Here is a 20,308-nt window from a genome sequence, read left to right on the forward strand (position 1 = left end):
ATATAAAGAATTAGTGGCTTATTTCAGGAATTTGTGTTAGATTTAAAAATGGAAACAAATCAACATACACCAATAACAGAAAAAAATGACACAATTATCTCAGTAATTACAGACAATATCTGTTAAAATTCAAGTTTCCTTTTTGTAAAAAACTTATAGCAAATTAAGAGAAGAACACTTCTTAAATTTGAACCCATGCATTGACCAAAAAAAAAAAAAAAATCTCCAACAAATGCTTAAAGCTACCCCTACCCATTGTGAGATCTGTAATTACTTAATCAAGGTTGTTCACTGTCAATACTGGGTATGTTCTAACACTGAGTAAATGTTCGAAGGAAAAGGAGTGAGAATGCAAACAGGTCAGAAACGTGGTACAGACGAGCCTCAAAAGGTACAGCTCATATCGGGGTGGGGACAGCAGAATGTTCAGGAGCTTGGACGGCGCAGGGTCATTGGGACCACACAGTTGCAAGGATTAAAATATGGACAAAGAGTGGTAGGAAAGTAATACTTAGTGAAGGTGTAGATGGGAAAGCCATGGTTTGTGACATTAAAAAAGGAGACAGTGCCGGCCTCGTAGTCTAAGAAAACCCCAACACGGCGAGGGGGCACCGTCATTGAGAGGAGCAGGGAACTGGAAGAGTCCTCATAGGCTCTATATTCATGCTTATGATGTAACCCAATCACCCAGTATCCACTTTGAGGTTGATATCTGGAGTAAACGTTCCGATTGTTTGCAAACTGGCTGAAAGAGAACGGCGATCCCACCGCGTTACTGCACACCCCCAAGATCCAGTCAGTCTTCTTGGTCACCTCTATCTCCCAGTAATGTTTTCCTGAGGAGAAGAGCTGAGAGCCCAGGATGCCACAGTCGTAATGCTCTTCCAGATGAGACCCAGACAGCTTGGTGCCTACAAATCTCACCTGTCTCCGGTTTTTAGACAGGACAAGATTTAAATTAGCCGTGTGTGGATTCAGAGTCACGTCCACTGTGGGAAAAAGTACAACATTGGCAGATAAGGATGGGTGTGTGGGTCTTACGACACTGAGAAGAAAGGCAGGAAGTGGGTGGGAGGAACTGGAGCTGTGTGGTGGGGGATGGGAAGAAGTATCACCACCTCAATACTCGAGAGTGTGTGGCGGTATGTTTGTGGGGAGCATGTGAAAGAGGATCAGAACATGTTGGCTCAAAGGGGCCATGGTTTCTACTTACCCCAGTAACTTTGGACATCCGTCAGCTCTGGAATGATGAAAAGAGACAATCATGTTGTACAGAACCAACAGTCTCAGGTCTGATGTCTCTCCCCTTGACCTGACTAAGGGGTGTGGCAGGGAATTCTGAGCTGGCCCTTTCATTCTCCCTTAAATATGAACTGCTTCTTCTTCACACATTATGTCCCTAGACCCTCTCCTCACCCTCTATTCCCAAATACTAACCATACCCTCTGTTTTATTCATTTCTTGCTACTACACTAATCCTGTAGCCAAATTCTGTCCCCTCGGTCTCCTCACCTCTGAATACTCGCAGCATCTTTTTCAGATCTGGGGCTCGAAACACACTTTTCAGCTTGGTGGGGAGAGCTTCTGGCTTCCTCAGGGTCCAGAACTCACTCCTGGAATAAACACACATTATACATCTCCTACACTGCTGACCTTGGGTCCCTCCAGCACTACTGTCCACCTCCCAGGCCCACTGGTGAATTTCAACTTCGACACTGTTCTCTAAACAAAATTAGCATCATTCTTCAAAGAGTCCTGACACCGGAGCCAGAAAACCTGAACTAGAAACTAGTTTCTCATCATCTTTGTAAACTTTGATAAGATTTAACTCTTGAAGCTCCATTTTTGTTTGTTTTTTGTTGTTTTTGTAAAACACAATTCCACCCCCCGCCCCTCGACATCCTAGGGATTGTATAAAATTAAATAAAATAATGGCTGGGAAATTCTCTGCTACCTCAAACAAACAAACAACAGCAACAACAAAACCCTCAAATATTTAAAATGTCAGTGCCATCTAGAGGGTCTACCATGAGGGGCTGGAGAAGTCTGTGCTGACAGGCAGAACACCAAGAACTTGCTGCTGGGGCATTAAGAGCATCAAGTGAAGGGCTCCTTTCTGAAGAGTCTTTGCCTTTAGACCTTAGAGTCTCCTCCCGGAGGCCTAAAGAGAAAAGCCTTCAGGATAGCATCTTAGGATTCAGTGTTGGGAACTTTATGCCGGTTGGATAAAAGAGACGTCCTCACTGCCAAAGTGAGAGTGCAGACTTCATAAGGGACAACAGGCTCCATATTTCATGTGTCTGGGAGGAGCTCTAAGGTACCTGGTGTGTGGGCAACGTTAAACGTCACCTTCACGGGTGAGGTTCTAGCGTATGTGATAGAGAAGAGAACCTGTTTTGTTTGATCCAGGGCCCAAACCACGCTTCTCAAGACCTCAGGTCTATGTTTTTATTGGAATTGAGAAAAATGAAAGTGTGAAGAGAACTACGTAGCAAGGCATACTGTTCAAAAGCCAAGGTAGAAAAGGAAATTTAAGGCAGATGTCCCAAGAGCTGATTTGTGGACCTTGGGAAGCAATGCAAATGAAAAATTTCCCTCTGACAAAATACTCAGGCAAAGAAAAGCCTTATGTATTTTGAGGTAGCTAAAAATTACTGGAATCAGGGCTGGAAGCAGGTACAGAAGAAAAGGAGTTCTATCACGGGATACTAGGGGGGAGTCAATGATACTGTGACTCTTAAGAATAAAGGATACTGCTGTCCCCAGTTTGTGACCTCCCATCACCCCAAATTCTCCTATCATAGAAACCAGGCCATTCCTTTTATTTGTGGAAACCCCAAAAGTCTCATGATGAGCAATTCAAGACACCACAGTCTTGAATCTTCCATGACCTTTTATTCTTTTTCCCTTTCCCACTGACCATAACTCTATGGGTGCAGGAATCTTTTGCCAATCCAAAGGAACCACCTCGTGTTTTCCTGCACATACCTTTCCATGACATCACTCACATCCTAGGGAGGAAAGAGACATGTTAAGTCAAGGAAAAATAGTCCCTGCCCTCTAATACAGCCTTATTCATGTACTTCACCCCATCCCTACCACCCTGTGATATGATGAGAATAAAGATGGCACCAACGTGGAGGCCACGAAGTAGAGATAAGAACTCAGAGCAGACAGTTCCTAAGATCCCATGTAGGGATGTTTGGAAATGATTCAATCTATTCATTAGAACCTTTATTTTTACAACTGTCTGTGTGTATAATGCTATATATGTGCGTCATCTATTATTTGTCAGGCATTGTGCCTGGACCTAGAGAATCTCACATGATTAAGTCATGATTTCTGTTCTTAAAATGCTTACATTCTGTTTGCTAAGGATACAGGGCCCTTAAATGTGGTTGTTTCTCAAACCTTCAAACTTCACCTCATCTAACCCTTTATACCCTCTTTGTTGACTTCATCTGTTTTTCTTGATTTCAACACACACACACACACACACACACACACACATTTACAATTCCTAAATTTGTACTTCTGGTCAGATATCCCTTATATACCCCAGCAAATGAGCCATGGGCACCACAAACTCAAGATATTTAAAAGAAAACTTACTTTTCCTGCAATCATGAGGTTTACTGTTATTTTCTATCTTCCTCAATGATACCAGCATCCAGTGTCACCAGAATAAGACAAAGTATTGCCCCAAACACCATGTTATATTCACCCTGACATCACATCTTAGACCAAGCCCATCAGTTTCACGTACTTAACTTTTTAGCCACCTGCTCTTCGCCATCATCCATCACTACCTCTGTCATATGAGTAGATTGCCTTATGGTCTATTTGGTCTCAATTTCTGCTTTTATACCTCAATGACTGAAGAAAAAGCCCATGGTTTGGTCTATGTCACATAGGAATAACTATTTTCCCTGAATTGAAGAAGGCAAACAGAAAATAAGGAAACAACTTGCAGGTTCCAGACTATCACAAGGTACATCTTGCCTCAACTTCATAGTCACACTATTCACTCCAAGTAAAAAACAGCTCCTCGGATTTCAACCTCAGTTCAAGCTCCATCATCAAATATCTAGATTTGACAGCTTGCACTCTCCTGACCTACACAAACACACACACGCACACACACCAGAGCCCAGTCTCCTTTGTGTCTTAAAAGACCAGTTCAAACTTCTATTACAACATGTTAAATGACTTTGTCCTAGAGAAAGAGTGAAAGCAAAGAAAGGCTGGTGATTACATAAAGCAGGGGTTCCCAACTCCTGGGCAGCAGACTGGTACCAGTCAGTGGCCTGTTAGGAACCGGGTCATACAGCAAAAGGTAAAACGATGGGCAAGTGAGTGAAGCTTCATCTGTATTAGCAGCCGCTCCCCAGTGCTAGCATCACCACCTCAGCTCCACCTCAGATCATCAGGCATTAGATTCTCATAGGAGCACCGGTCCCTGGGGACCACTGATAAAGAATCTTTAGGTATCTGAGCTTAGTATGTGTTTGTCTGTGACTAAGCTAGGTGAAAGTACCTGACAAATCCCAGCACATCAGAAGCAATAGGTGCCTAATGGGCAGTGATTCTCAAGAGGTAGAGGCTGGGACATGTTCCCCTCAATGGACATTTGTCACAGCTGGGGGTGGGTGCTACTGGCACCTAGTGGCAGAGGCCAGGGATGCTGCTAAACATCTTACAATGTACAGGGCAGCTCCCCAAAGCAAAGAATTTTCTAGCCTAAAATGTCAATAACATCAAGATTGATTAATGTCGCTATAGAACATCACTGGATACAGCAGATCTTCTCCACAGTTTCAAATGACTGTTTGGACCATCCTTTATATGTAATAAATAAAAATGAGACATCCCCTTGGCATTTGTATTTTTAATTACCTATGCTTTATTCACGACCTCTGCACGGTTTAATAGAGAAGAGGCAGTACAGAGTCAAAGAAATTTTGTTCTTGACCCCACAGGGTATCAGTTCCATGGCAGAAGGGTAGGAAAGTTAGTTTCTCTTTTCCTTGACTCCCAAATCGGGGGCTCCTTTGTGAGTCTTACCTGCATCAGTTCCATTATGGACCCCTGACACCGACGCTCTAGTTCTGAGATGAGCTCTCTCAGTGCCTGGCTCTGGTGGACCAGCCTGTCCTCAGCCTCTTCTATAATACTCAGCCCTCTCCTCTCCTCCTCCTCCAGCTTTTTCAGTTGCTGCTGCTCTTCTTTGTCCAGGATACTTCTTAACTGATTAAACTCTGTCTGGATCCTGTGTCTCTCAGGTTCCATCTGATTCTTCCAGGATATAGAAGAGAAAAGAGGCTGCTAGTCTCTTGAACTGAGAGTATCCTCTCTAAGGGGTAGGGAATCAGGCTCAGCACTGCTTTCCTGGCCAGGTCTCACTGGGAGAGGAGGAGTAAAGGGGAAGTCCTGCAGAACCTGTTCTTCCATCTATTATCCCTTCCATTCTTCCCAGAACATTAGCCCTAGGCAGCCTTATCTTGTCCTCCTTAGAATTCTGGATGAGGTTTGATTTCAAGCAGCCTCCCTCCTCATCCAGTTTTGAGTACTGAGGTAGGAATGACTGGCCTGTTCCTTAACTGTCTTTCAAGTTTCAGAGCTTGAAATGTAGAACAAAGTCCAGAATCAGGAATTAGGAGCTGCGAATGGCCATGGTTCCTTTTCTATGTGATTGTTTTAAAAAATCTGGATTCTCTTTTGATACGTTCATTTTCTAACTCCCCCTTCTCTCTCTCTTCCCACTGCACCAAGAACAATCCCCTTGTCTGGAAGGGCTGTAGTGAAGGACTAGGCAAAGGGAAGCTCTTCTGGCCTAACTGGGAGCAGACAGGGCCGGGTCTCCTTGCCCTTGGCTCCCATGCCCTGCCCTGATTCTTGTCCCAGGACACTTTTAGGAAGAATCTCTCTTACCTTCCAGGATGTTTTCTTCTCCATGATAACAGCTTTCAGTTTCTCGGCTTCCTGCTGCTCTTGCCTCAGCCTCTTCAGAGACTCCTGGAACTTCTCCTGAAAGAAATACACGAGTCAAGCAGAGTCCAGTGTTTAATTGTCTCCGTGCCTAAACATGGAATGAATGGGGTAGAGATTATGCTGACCTCAGAAACAGCATGTCCTGCCCTGAAATGAAAAACCACGAAAGCCAAAGTACCTTTTATACACAGGGGATGAAAACCAATGGGAATAGGCCGATTCTCTTTCTTCGAAGGGAAAGAACCTGATCATGAAGTACTTTAAGTCTTTTACTCTCATTGCCAACATATATGCCCTACTCAATCCATCAAGTCCTCTATTTGGCCCTAGCAGCATCCTCTACTCAAAAGGCCATGCAGAGCTGATATCAAGCTGCAAGGAAGAGGTTAAATCTCTACTCTTGGCCAAGGGAGCACGTTCTAGGTCCACTCCTGCAGCTAAATGGGAGAACTACAAAGAAAATAGATTAGAGTATAAAGTCAAAATCTTCTGCCAAGAACCCCATTCCTTCCAATCTCCTTCTTTGCAGGCTCCCACCTGGTACTCCTGGGCAACCTCCTCCATGAGGAACGTGTGGTGACCACGGTGCTCCTGAGACCGCTCACAAAGCCAGCAAATCAGCTTCCCATCCTCTTTACAGAAGAGCTGGAGTTTCTCTCTATGGTATGCACAAAGCATCACCTTCAGCTGCTTCCCTGAGCCCCAAACCACCTCCCTGAGCTTCTCTGCTATGTTGGCCAGGTGCCGATTAGGCCGCAGGTTCCTGAGCTGGTAGCTGGTCTGGCACACAGGGCAGCTGCTTTCCCCTTCTGGGCCGATCGCCGATTCCTTGCTGTTCTCTGTGATGCAGGCCTGGCAGAAGCTGTGGCCACAATCTATGCTCAAGGGTTCTGTCAGGAGCTCCAGGCAGATGGGGCAGGTCACCTCATCCTGTATGTGCACCAGTAATGTTGAAGTCATTGCAGCCATTCTCTTCTCTTGTGCCTGCCCAGGCCTGGATTGTAAGGTGCCTCCTGCTTAGAGAATCCTGAGTAGATGGGTAAACAAAAAAGAATCAGTAAGAAAATGGAGGAGAAAAAAAGGGTGCTGACGATCCTGAATAAAGAAGTCAGACACCTGGGGTAACAAGGGCTTCTCGTTCTAACTTTAAACACATGCTTTATCCCAGCTCATATTAGACATCAATTTGCACCCTCATTAGAGCAAAAATTATGATTTCATTCTACTGGATGAAGGAACAAACTGAAGCCCTGGAGAGGAGTGACCTTGTGTGAGCCACCATTTGTTTGACCTTTTCTCAGCCCACCAAAACTCCCTCTCAATGTTAAAAGTACCAAAATATGTTGCTGCCCTAGAATTTTTGCACTTGCTTTTACTGCTGCAAGGAAGATCCTTCACCCAGATATCTGCACGACTCTGACTTCATTCAGCATATAAGAGTCTGTTCTACCTAAGGCTCGTTCTCCCATACAATTACTCTCTGTATACTTACTGGCTAGATTTTGCTTCTTATTACCACTTAATACCTTTAATTGTCTGAATCCTCCCACCAGAATATAAGCTCCACAGGATCAGAGACTTCATTTTTGTTCATTGCTGTATCCTCAGACCTAGCACAGTGCCGGCCCAACTTACGTTGACTAAAAACCTAGAACCTCATCTCTCCACTGATGATTAGACCTTTCTCATGAGCTTTTCCACCTGCCTTTGCCACTCTCAAGCACTGCTCTCCAGGATCTAATCTCCAAGATTAGATATCATTCATTGTAAAGACACTTTTACTTTCTAAAAGCACTGTTGCAGACAGAGCCCTTTCACTTCTCATGGTCATGGAAAACCCCAAAGAAATAATAATGACCACAATAATGTGAGGTAATATTTTTATGACTAATACTTTTATAGCTGGATGTGATTTAGGAACATATTCCTGCTTTCTTTATTCCTCACAGGAAAACTCTGAATAAATAAGACCGTTTTTGGCCTTTGGATAAAGAAATAGAGAAATTAAGTGACTTTATAAAATCTCATATCTTGTAAATTGTAGAGCTGGCATAACCTAACATATCCACAGTCCTGGTTCAAAGGTCTGTCCTTAGCCTCTGAACTTTAACCAGACAGCCAGATGGCAAAGGTGGTAAAAGTCGGGCACAGACTCGATGTTTTAGGAGTGTGGAAATGGGAAAGTCCCTATTTGAGGAAGAAATTTCAAAAGGACCTGTCATCGACTTTGACGGGAGCCTTAGCGGGCCCACGTGTGGAGAAGAAAGGGTATGAGTGAGAGGTCGAGACCATGTATGTTCTAGTGACAGAATGAATAGTCCACAGAAAAAAGAACTGAAGATGAGGTATGCAGGTGGGGTGACCGGGACAAAGACATCTTATAGCATTTGGGGAAAGTATTTTGGAACTGCTAATGGGAGAAAAGTGTAAAAACAGGGGGAAGGGAGGAATAAAGTATCAATGCGTCCTACATATGAATGAACCTAGGAAACCTCATGCTGTAGGTTCCTTCCCTGCTTCATCTTTTTCTCTGCAGTATGGGGCAGAAGAGAAAGCACTAGCCCTGGAGTCACACAGACCCAGGTCTGAATCCCGAATTCTTTTCTCTAGCTTTGGAACACTGGGTTAATTCCCGATCCAAAATGTGGTTTAATCTCGTGTATATTGTTGAAATCAATTCCTCCCATAGAGCATATTTGTGATAATACTCTGAGCCAACGAGTAGGATAGTCTCAATCAAAAACTAGTTATCACTACACTTATACTGTCACAACTCTGATCTTTTAGTTCTCTTACCTCTCACCATGAGGAAAAAGCTTCTTTAATATTTTTACTGGGAATAGGAATAGAGCAAAGTTGATATAACTATTTGTTATAAGAATAAATAATTTACTTTCTCACTCCTTTCCATATCTGCTTATTTATTTTGCACCTAGGAGAAAAATCCACTATCTCAATTTATAACAAGATTTTGGACCTAAGGGAAAAATCCTCTATTTCAATTTATAACAAGATATAATAAGGTGACATTTAAGCACAATGTGGTTTCTGTGTGCCTGGCACAAGGGTCAGTTAAAAAAGCTCGATGCTTCTCTAAGTAGGCAACTAGAGATGCTAGAACTTACTCTATTTCTTTTCTGTGCTAAATTAAGATAGATGTCCTCATTGAGAATATCTTTTTCATCATTCTTGGAAGTCTTCACTTGTTAAGTTATATTACCATTGTTTTAAACCACACTGAGGATTTTTTTTATCCTCCCCCTCTCCCTCCTCTCCTTCCTTCCATTAGTTTTACTGTTCCAGCATCAAATCACTTTAATTGAAAGCTGTTCTCTCTGATTGCCTAGCTGAAGTCTCGTTTGGGCCACCGAAGAAAAGCTAGCTCACAAATGAACTGCGTAGTTGAAGGCACACTAGCCCTGGTCCCAATTGTGACCCTCTTGTACAGGATATGCTACAGGGCAGCTGAAAGCAGGTGTAATTCTAATTTTTTTTTTGTCTGGTTTCCCAGCAAAGGCAGATGTACACTTATGACAACATGGTCAGTGTGGGTATAATTTGAGAATACAAGGTTCTGTGATTTGCACTAATTTTCCTGATGGATAAAAAACATCGAATTGCCTGTCAGTAACAATAGGCCCTTATAGAGAAAGGGCATGAGAAAGTGTCCCAGTCAGAAAAAACATTCTGTGAGACATAGCATGCATAACTGAGTAGGGTGAGTACAAAGCTCTACTGGGGCAGTAGTGAGCTGAAAAATGGGACCTCCATGCTGCCACCTAGTGTTCACTGGTGCTCTTAAAGGTCCTGGACTTGTTCAGCTTTGCCCAGTTTGATAACAGCAATGCTAACAGTAAGTATTTATTCAAAGCCTATTATGTTCTGGGCAATAATCTAATTATTATACATATAACAGCTCAATAATTTTTGATAAAAACACTGAGTGTCCCTGCAACCCCATTTCACAGTTGTATAAACTGAGGGCCAGAGATGTTAGGAAGCTAGTCCAAGTGGTAGCTCCAGGATTTAAATGCAAACACTCAGGCTACAGTGCCAAAGTTCTTACCACTTCTCTCTATTTCTCTCCTTCATAAAGGGTACACAGTAAAATTTTAAGACATTCATGAAACCCAAGCAACTAAGCGATATTACAGAAGTATTTACTATCATCTAAGAAACTGATGTTTAACCAAATTAATCACACCTATGGGAACTGGGCACTTAGCTGGTTTACCATTTCCTTACATACCTACATAACCTCACTTAGAACATTAGACTGTGAGGGTCTATCACCTTTGTTAAATTAAGATTATGAGGGCAGAGATCCAATCTCTCTTGATCTTGCCTGTGATCCAGAGGCTAACACTGAAACTAACATAAGAGATTAATTTTATAATAGGATTTTATAGGCAATTAATTTTATAATGGGATTAAAACTATAACTTACTGCTGAGTTTATATGTAAACTTGATGTTGGCACTGGGGCATCACAATAGAAACAAATGTGCTATTGTATGAAATTGTTAATGTTAAAAAATAATTGTCTTTGAAAAGATCAATAAAATATATGTCTCCAACCAGGCCGACTAAGAAAAAAAGAGAGAAGACACAAATTACTAACATTAGAACTTAAAGAAGAGACATCACTCATCGCTACAAATCCTGTGGACAATTAAAGTATAAGAAAGGCCTACTATGAACAACTATGTCCACAAATCCGATAACCTTGATAAAAAGAACTAATTTCTTGAAAGACACAATTTGCCAAACTCACATAAGAAATAGACAATCTTATAGGCCTCTATTAAAAAATTGAATCAATAATTAATAACCTTCCAAAATATAAAGCAACAGGCCCACATGGGTTAACTTGTGAATTCTATGAAAGATTTAAGGAAGAAAAAAGTACCAATTCCCTACAATCTCTCTTAGAGGATAGAAGTAAAGGGAATACGTCCCAGCTTATTCATTCTATGAGGCCAACCCCATCCTAATACCAAAATCAGACAACTACATTCCAAGAAAACAGACCAACGTCCCTCACTAACATACATGCAAAAATTCTCAATAAAATATGAGCCAATTGAATCCAACAGTGTATAAAAAGAATTATACACCATAAAAAGTGAGATTTACACTAGGAATGCAAAGCTGGTTCAAATTTTGAAAACAAACTAATGCTAGAAAAGAAAAATAATCATATAAGTTGATGCAGAAAAATTATTTGAAAATCCCAATATCCATATATAGTAAAATCTCATTTAAAAAGTTATAGAGGAAAACATCCTCAACTTGATAAGGGACATCTTTAAAAACCAACAGCTAACACTGTATTTAATGATGAGAAACTTAAAGCTTTCCTATTACGATCAGGTACAAGGCAAGACTGTCCTCTCTCACCACTCCTTTTCAACATTGTATTAGAAGTTCTAGCTAATGCAATGGGATAAGAAAAAGAAATAAAGGTATTAAGATTAGGAATAAAAAAAACTGTTCACAGACGACATAATCATCTATGTAGAAGATCTGAAAGAACTGACAAAAAAAAAACCCAAAAACAAAACCACCTACTAAAATTAATAAGTGATTACAGCAAGGTTGTCGTCAACTGCTTTTCGATATATCAGCAATGAACAAGTGGAATTTAAAATTAAAAACACAATAGTATTTACAGTAGCACTCCAAAAATGAAATAAGTCTAATTTGTTAGGTATAAATCTAACAAACATGAATAAGATCTATATAAGGAAAACTAAATTCTAATGAATGAAATAAAAAAACTACATAAATGAAGAGCTATTCCACTTTATGGACAGAAAGATTCAATATTGTTCAGATGTCAATTCTTCCCAACTTCATCTATAAATTCAATGCTATCCCAATCAAATCCCCAGTCTAGTTATTTTATGGCTATTGATAAACTGACTCTAAAGTTTTTACAAAGAGGCAAAAGACTCAGAATAGCCAATACAATATTGAAAAGAACAAAGTGGGAGGACTGATACTATCCAACTTCAAGATTTACTATAAAATTACAATAATCAAAACTGTTAGTGGCAAAATAATAAACAAATAGATAAATTAAACAGAATAGAGAATCCAGAAATAGATCTCCATACAGTCAACTTATCTTTGACAAAGGAGCAAAGGTGATACAATAAAGCAAAGACAGCCTCTTCAACAAATGGTGCTGGAAAAACTGGGCATCCATTTGCAAAAAAAAGAATCTAGATACAGACCTTACATGCTTCACCAAAATTAACTCAAAATGAATCGTTGACGTAAATGTAAAACACAAAACTATAAAACTCCTAGAAATTAATGCAGGAGAAAACCTACATGACCTTGGGTATGATTAATACTTTTTTAGACATAACATTATAACGCAAAAGACACAATTCATAAAATAAACAATAAGTTGGATTTCACTAAAATTAAAAACTTCTGCTCTGCAAAAGATGTCAAAAGAATGAAAAGGTATGTCACAGACTTAGAGAAGATATTTGTAAAAGGCACATCTGATAAATGATTGTTAACCTAAATGTACATAGAACTCTTTAAACTCAACATCGAGAAAACAAAAGACCTGATTAAAAAATGAGCCAAAGACTTTAATAGACACCTCGCCAAAGATATAGGGATGGCAAATAAGCATATGAAAAGATGTTCCACATCTGAGAAATGAGGATTGAAACAGCAATGAGATACCACTATACCTATTAGAATGGCCAAAATCAGGAATGCACACAACACCGAATGCTGGTGAGGATATAGAGCAACAAGAGCGCTCATTCATTGCAGGTGGGAAAGCAAAATTGTGCAGCCACTTTGAAAGGTGGTTTCTTATAAAAACAAACATACTCTTCCCATATGATCCAGCAATCATACTATTTGGTATTTACCCAAAGGAGATAAAAACTTATGTCCACACAGAAACCTGTATACAGATATTTTTAGCAGTTTTATTCATACTTGTCAAAACTCGTCCTTCATAGGTGAATGGATAAACTGTGGTACATCCAGACAATGGAAATTATTCAGCACTAAAAAGAAATGAGTTATGAAACCATGAAAAAACATGGAGGAAACTTAAATGAACATTACTAAACCAAAAAAGTCATTCTGAAAATGCTACAAACTACAAGATTCCAACTATATGATATTCTGGAAAAGCAAAACTATGGAGACAACAAAATGATCAGTGGTTGCCAGCAGTGGTGAGGGGGCATGAATAGGCAGAGTAGAAAGAATTTGTAAGGCATTGAAAATGCTCTGTATGGGACTATAATAATGGATATATGTCATTATGCATTAACCCAAACTCATAGAAGGTACAACACCAAGACTGAGTCATGATGTAAACTGTGAACTTTGGATAATTATAATTTGTTAATGTAGGTGCATCAATTGTAACAAACGTACCACTTTGATGGGGGATACTGATACTGAGAGAGGCTATGCATGTGTGGGGGCAGAAGATAAATGGGAATCTCTGTTTTATGGGAACAAAAAACTGCTCTTAAAAAAATGTCTTAAAAATTCTGGTGATAATATACTTAACTATTTTAACTGAAGGTCCACTACATCTCCCCCAACATAAACATATACACATATATTTATTACAAGCAAAAGTATACTTGGTATACATGATTCTTTTAGGAGAGTGTTTCTGCCTCATAAATGCAATAATCACCAAAAACTGGAAATAATCCATAAAACCATTAACCGTAAATAAACAAATGTGGTATGTCTAACAAATGGCATATTACAAAACAACAAAGTGGAACTACTGACACATATAACAAGATAAATCTCAAAAGCATTATCCAAAGTGAAAGAAGCTAGACAGCAAAGATAAATTACTGTATGATTCCATTTATATAAAATCTTCGAAAAAATAAAACTATGCTATTTGAAAGCAGATTAGTGGATGTCGGGGCCCAGGGCTGCAAAAGGGGATGAACTGCACAGGGATACAAGGACATTTGGGGGATGATGTAAATGCCCATTATATATCATGATGACGTTGGTGGTGACATAACTGTATACATGTCAAAACTCACAATTATAAGCTTAATTGATAATTTACCAGATGTAAATTACAACTCAACAGAATTAAGAAAAACAAAAGAAATGCAATGAGAAAAATGGAAGGCTTGGTATTCTGAACTTCTAGGTATAAATTAGAACTCCATTGTACTGAGCACCTGAAATTTGGCTAGTTGGAAATGAGATATTGTAAATATAAAATATATACCACAGTGGATTTCAAAGATTTAGTAAGAGAAAATAATCTAAATTTTTTTTTATATTGTTCTAATAATATTTTGGATATATTCGGTTAAGTATATTAAAATCAATTCCACCTGTTTTTCTTCTTTCAATGAGGCTACCAGAAAATTTAAAATTATATATGTTGCCTAATTATACTTCTGCATTTCTTTTCTGTCTAATGCATTACTTCATATATTCAAGACAGAGGATTCTTGAAGAAAACATGATGTAAGAGCTTCTGTCTCTTGTCAGAGGGTATAAAGTCGAGGCTGAGGAAAAGAAGAAACTCTGAAGGAGTTGGCTATGCATAGTTAGCAAGGGTTTGAATAACACTTGCCCACATACCAACAAGCCCTTGACCACCAGCTGCAGCTAGTACAAAGGAGACAAGAAAAGTCTGCCTGGGTGTCAGACGAAAGCCATGTCTCAAGAGCAGGGTAGTTGGGCTGAGGGATGATAGTCTGGCTGTGAGGAGTGCAGATTCCAGAGTCTCAGGATCAGATTACCAAATGAAAGGGGCCAAATTCAAGACCAGGTGGCAGGTGGAAACAGTTAAATAAGAAGCCGATGCCTGAAAAAGTTCAGTGATCAGCTAACTTAGAAGCACTGGTATCCAGTGGAGCTCCTCATTCAGATCTCTAGGCATCACCTGGACCACTTCAGTATTTGTGCACTTTAAGATCTTTAGATGATTTGTATGCACATTAAGGCTTCAGAAGCACTGCCTCAGGTAAGGTAACCTCCTTTTCAACTAGATGCAATTTAGGATGAAAAATAGCTAGAAAGTGGAGGGGACAGGAATAAGAAGGGAGGGCCAGAGAATAGACTGATACTTAGATCTGAACCACCTATTAGAAAGGGTTATAATTTGATATCAAAATGGCTTTTAGAATAAAATTCGGTGACTGGGCAGGAGATATCAAAGGTTGGACCAGAATAGAGAGCTCAGAACAAAAATTAGAAATAAGGTGGACAGGGCTGTCTCACAGCTAGGAGCTCTAGTGAAAGTGAAGTAAATACCTAAGCAGATGGCAACTGTATTTTAAAATTAAGATGAGCTTCTTGTACTTAGGGAATAACAACATTTTAATTTCTGTAGAATTATATTCCAGTTTAACCTATTATGTGGAATCGATGATCTAACAGGTGGCACTCCATAAATATTTGAATTAGAACATAATGTTTCAAATTTTTTTAAAAAATTTCATTTCAAAAGATCGCTACCCCATGCATTTCAAAAACTTATTAACTTTGCAAATTCTCAAAATATTGTCCGGCACAGGTTTTCTTCTGAGTGTTAGATAATCCATTAACTGAGTTTTTGAGGTTATTTATAAAATTTTTGGTTCTTTTCTGCATCTGTAAAATTCCACTTGTAATTCCCGTTGTATTTTAACTTGTTTAGATGTTAGTAGTCATTCTTTCCTTTATCATAGTGCATTTTAACATATTTTATTCTCTACACTAGTCTTTCAAAAACTGCATTTTTTAAAGGTAAGTATTGAGTTTGTCATTCATAATAATTTGAGAAACTATAACAATAACTATTTAGCAGGCAGCCTCCTATATGTTTAAACCCCTGCCTCACTTAATTCTCACCAAAACTCTAGGATATAAATACTAGTCTATCCATTTTACAGATGGAAGAAACTGAAGCTCAACAAGGGCACACAGCCAGTTTCTAAGTGTAAGAGCCGAGAACCGCGACCTGCACATGGAGGGAACGAGAAGCCAGGGAAGTTCCAGATGCGAGCGGCACTAAGTGGTCAAGGCTCTTCAGAGCAAACCAAGGAGTCCGAAACTCAACCGGCGCGTGGCCATGCCCTTTTCGAAGGCTGGCAAGGCTCCTCCCCCGCCAGCCCGCAGGTCCCGCAGAGCGCCGACGGCTCAACTCCAGGCCTCCCGGGTTGCGGGTAAACGGCGCTCACTTCCTGGAGCAGAAAGGCTGGAGATGGGGGAGGGGTTGCTGACCTCTGGATCTCTGCCAGTCCCATGGTTTGCAGTTGTTCCCTACCTAAACTTCCGGTGCTGCCTCCCCTACATACTTGAGCTTCCAGAATCCGGGGTCAACTATCTCTACTCTTCACACGGATTACTCCTAGCTCCAAAGGTACCTCTTCTGTGCTCATTTCCCAAACTTGGGACAACTCAAAATTGCAGAGCTCTCCCTCACTCTTCCTCCATCCGCGACCCCGCCCCCACCCCCTCCCCTCAACGAAACATGGAAGGCGGGTCAAACTCTCAGGACTAGTGGGGACGGCGGTGGCTGGCCAGAAATTGGATCTGCCCACTAACCTGGAATCCGTAGACTGGGTCAGGGTCGAGGGTTCCCAGTCGCTGCCACTTCCACCAAAGCCGAAAGACTCTAGGGGAAAGAGGCGGGGCGAGGAGAGGAGGAGATGCTGCTGCTGATAGGGCGGATTTGCCCAACACAGCCTAAGGTCCTGAACTCCAGGGGTGTGGTCGCCAGTGTCCGTCAGGCTTAAGTAAGATAGCCCGCTGTTCACTTACTGAACTGCAAATTCTGAGGCCTTGAATACCTGAAGGCCACAGAGGACACTTTATTTTAGCTTTCTGATATCATGTCAGTAATCAATAACACTGATAATACACCTCTACTCTATAGTAATATATTAATTAAAATATCTAAATAAATAAAAATATCTAAAAGTATACGAGTGAGTAAAGATAACCACTTGGCATCACAATGGCATGTTTTACAAAAAGATAATTAAAATTTATCAATTTAAAATTACAGATAGTAGGGGAGAGGTAGACGGGGGGAATTTAAATCATTCGATTAAAAATTAATTAATTAAAAAATTAATAGGTGAAATCTAAAAAAAAAAGAAAACTAAACATATTGTAGACTAGACCATTTTTATAATCCACTCACTGTATTCTTTCCTTGTAAGAAACCTACTTAGAACACAAAATCATAATTCCAAATGTGCTTATGAAGATGAAAACAACAGGGGGCATTGGTTGGTTAATAGTAATGGCTTAAATTATCCACGTCTGCCCGAGGCCTCTTTCTCCACTACAGGAAAATACCTGCTAAAGGGGTACTGGGCTGGCCATTCCTGTTTAAGTAGAGACAATGCCAACTTATTTTTTGTGATACTCTTTTCTAAACTCTTCTCTGATTGTTCTTAACCTACATTCTTTTTTTAGGTACAAGCGATTCAACTATAACTTTAGAATAATATTGAAATTATTCCTCTGTGACTGTAAGCTGTTCACCATACTGAGAATTAAGGCATTTGTAAGACTCCCCAGCCACCCAATTACATATCCCTTAGGATAAGGTGCTTTACATATTCATGAACAGCTCTGAAATTGCAATGGGTATTACAACCGATAGCATCTTACAGTCCTTGTTGGCCACGAGGTATTTATCCTGTGTGTATACAGACTTGCTTGTTATTTTGGAGGACCTTACTGGTTACCTGTAGCCCCAATGTCAACAAAGCATTTAAGGACCATTTGAGAAAGGAATGTGTTGAGGTTGTTGTCTGAAAACCTTCCATTGACCCCTTCTGTAAGATGAAGAAAATGCCAGCATAGGAAGTACATAGTTGATGTTAGAACCGGAGGAGGAAATAGAGACAACAGTGGAATGTTCTTTTAAGAGATCTGCACAGGAATGCTCTTGAAAGATCAGACTCTGTATATGAAGGAGTTTTAGAGCTATATTAACCATTTTACTTTGCATATATTTTCCTTGTAATGTGAGGGGAAAAATTTCCGTATAATATGTGATAGCATTCTATATCTAAATAAGCTTTTTGACTTTTAAAGTTTCTCTCAATAAGATTAAAATAAATTCTAAAGGATAAGAAAGCATTGTGTCATGGTATAATTGGCAATGGTTGGCCTACTATGTGGTATATAAAATAATGGTGCTCTTACTATCGATAGTGACTTAGATGCTAACAAATTTAGGATTTCTCCACTGAAACATTCCAGTGATTGGTAATCAGAAATGGAACTAGAAACATGTGAGGAATGATTACAGACCCTTCAGGGTGGCTAGAATGAAGAAAGGAGAAGAGAAACTGCTTTTTGCATGGCTTTTTAAAGCCTTTATATATACGGGAATATCTTAGCCTCTATCTGTCCTCATTTTAAACAGTTTTATTTTTATTGATTATGATTTTTATACAGTAAAAGTAAAATCTTAGATATATAGCTCAGTGAACTATATGTATGCTTACACCTCTATACCCACCACTCAAATCAAGGGACATCTCTATCACCCTAGATGGTTTCTTTGTCAATATCTCCTCCAAATGAGGGTGGCCAGATATCATTCTGATATCTGTCACTACAGATTAGCTTTGCCTCATTTATGGCATAAAATGTATACATTTTTGTGAATGGCTCTTTTTGCTCAATGTTTTTGAGATTCCTACATATTGCAATACATATCAATAATTTGTTCCTTTTAATTGTTGGGTACTTATCCATTGTATGAATATATCACACTTTGTTTATTCATTTTCCTGTTAATGGATATTTAAGTTGTTTCTAGTTTCAGCTATTATGAATTAAGTTTCTATGAGGATTCTTGTACATATTTCTTTTTGTAGACACATGCTCTCATTTATCCTAGATGTATACCTGAAAGTAGAATTCCTTGTTCCGGGGTAGGCATAGATAGATATTAGTAGATATTCCAGTTTTCCAAAGTGGTTGGACCAATTTTACTCCCATCAGCAGTGTAGGAGAGTTCCAGTTGCTCCATATCCTTATCAACACTTGATGTGGTCAGTCTTTTAAATTTTATCCATTCAATTCAGATTTTCCTGATGAGTACTGAAATAATGTTGAACATTTTTTTCACATGCTTTATATTTGGATATTCTCTTTAGTGAAGGGCCCATTCGAGTCATTTGTTCATTTTTAAAAGTTGTTTTATCTTTTTCTTATTGGTTTTAAGTTTACTTATTTTAAATGTGTTTTTGGCATAAGTTCTTTGTTAGATGTATATATTTAGAATATCTTCTCTCATTCTTTGGCTTGTTCATTCACTTTTTAAGGAAGTGTTTTGTTGAACATAGTTTTTAATTTTAATGAAATCCAGTTTATCTCTTAAAAATAAATAAAATTATAGATTATAATATAAAATTTCAAATTATAACTCGTAATATTATAATCTGTAATTTTAACATATACAACATTGAGACCATAACTATTTGTTTTTAGGTTCTTATGAATACGTGTAAAGCTTATAAAGCCTAGTATTGTGACTATAGGGTTTCAATGACACGGCAACTCTGAGAAGAAAAGCCAGGCCAAATTTCCTGCCCCAAGGACATTGAGATGATGACCCTGATTTGGTCTTGAAAAGTGGGTTGGAGGAGCGGAACTCACAGGGAGAAGGGTGTCCGGATAAATTAAGACAAAGAAGGTTAGGCAATGTGGCTTCTTTCACTTAGCATGATAGTTTCAAGGTTCATTTATGCTGTACCATGTATGAGTACTTTATCCTTTTGATGGTTGAATAATTTTACAGTGTATGGATTTTCCACATTTGTATATCTGTTATTCAATCAGTTTTTAGACATTTGGATTATTTCTACTTTTTGGCTATTATTACTAATGTTGCTATGAATTTTCTTCTACAAGGTTTTTTTTTTGTTTTGTTTTGTTTTTTTTTTGAAACATAGGCTTTTAATTTCTCTTGGGTATATACCTAAGAATAGAATTGCTGGATCATATATTTACTCTTCTGAGGCTCTTCCAGATGGCTTTCAAAGTCACTGTGCCATTTTATATTCCCACCAGCATAATAATAGTGTTTTAATTTCTACATATCCATGCCAATACTTGTTAATGTATGTCTTTTCTATATAGTCATCTTTGTGGATGGACGTGAAATGGTAGCCCATTGTCATCTTAATTTGCATTTCCCTAAGGACTAAAAGTGTGAAATATCTTTTGATAGGCTTTTCTACCATTTGCATATCTTCATTTGGAGAAATGTCTATTCAGATCCATTACCAATTTTTTAATTAGGTTATTTGTGTTTTTAATATTA

General features: G+C 39.2%; 2 protein-coding genes across 3 annotated transcripts in view; one reads left to right on the forward strand and one right to left on the reverse strand.

The window, feature by feature from the left end:
- On the reverse strand, window positions 1-16,687 carry TRIM6 (tripartite motif containing 6). 2 transcript variants are annotated; one of them, XM_039847890.1, is made up of 8 exons: window positions 16,561-16,687; window positions 6,529-7,018; window positions 5,932-6,027; window positions 5,065-5,289; window positions 2,989-3,011; window positions 1,513-1,613; window positions 1,214-1,240; window positions 1-989 (listed from the first exon to the last, which is right to left on the reverse strand). In XM_039847890.1, the coding sequence occupies exons 2-8, from the start codon at window positions 6,958-6,960 to the stop codon at window positions 427-429; spliced, it is 1,467 nt and encodes a 488-aa protein (XP_039703824.1). In that variant the 5' UTR covers window positions 6,961-7,018; window positions 16,561-16,687; the 3' UTR covers window positions 1-426. The 2 variants fall into 2 exon arrangements, with proteins under 2 accessions (XP_039703824.1, XP_039703823.1); XM_039847889.1 differs by having other exon boundaries at window positions 5,065-5,295.
- Window positions 16,197-20,308, forward strand: part of LOC120590259 (olfactory receptor 52H1-like) — a 21,792-nt gene continuing 17,680 nt past the window's right edge. The window contains exon 1 of the mRNA XM_039847891.1: window positions 16,197-16,375. Coding sequence (XP_039703825.1) covers window positions 16,217-16,375 — 159 coding nt within the window. The 5' untranslated portion in view covers window positions 16,197-16,216. The remainder of the gene's footprint in view (window positions 16,376-20,308) is intronic.

Source organism: Pteropus medius, unplaced genomic scaffold, assembly GCF_902729225.1.
Source record: "Pteropus medius unplaced genomic scaffold, Ma_sr-lr_union100, whole genome shotgun sequence".
Lineage (NCBI taxonomy): Eukaryota > Metazoa > Chordata > Mammalia > Chiroptera > Pteropodidae > Pteropus > Pteropus medius.

Excerpts from the sequence above, each read along its gene's own strand:
- TRIM6 (XM_039847889.1), bottom strand. The coding sequence starts at position 6,960 with ATGGCTGCAATGACTTCAACATTACTGGTGCACATACAGGATGAGGTG. Across the intron at positions 1,241-1,512 it reads GATGCTGCGAGTATTCAGAG|AGCTGACGGATGTCCAAAGT; the intron begins GTGAGGAGACCG and ends TCATCATTCCAG. Across the intron at positions 990-1,213 it reads GGATGTCCAAAGTTACTGGG|TGGACGTGACTCTGAATCCA; the intron begins GTAAGTAGAAAC and ends TTTTTCCCACAG.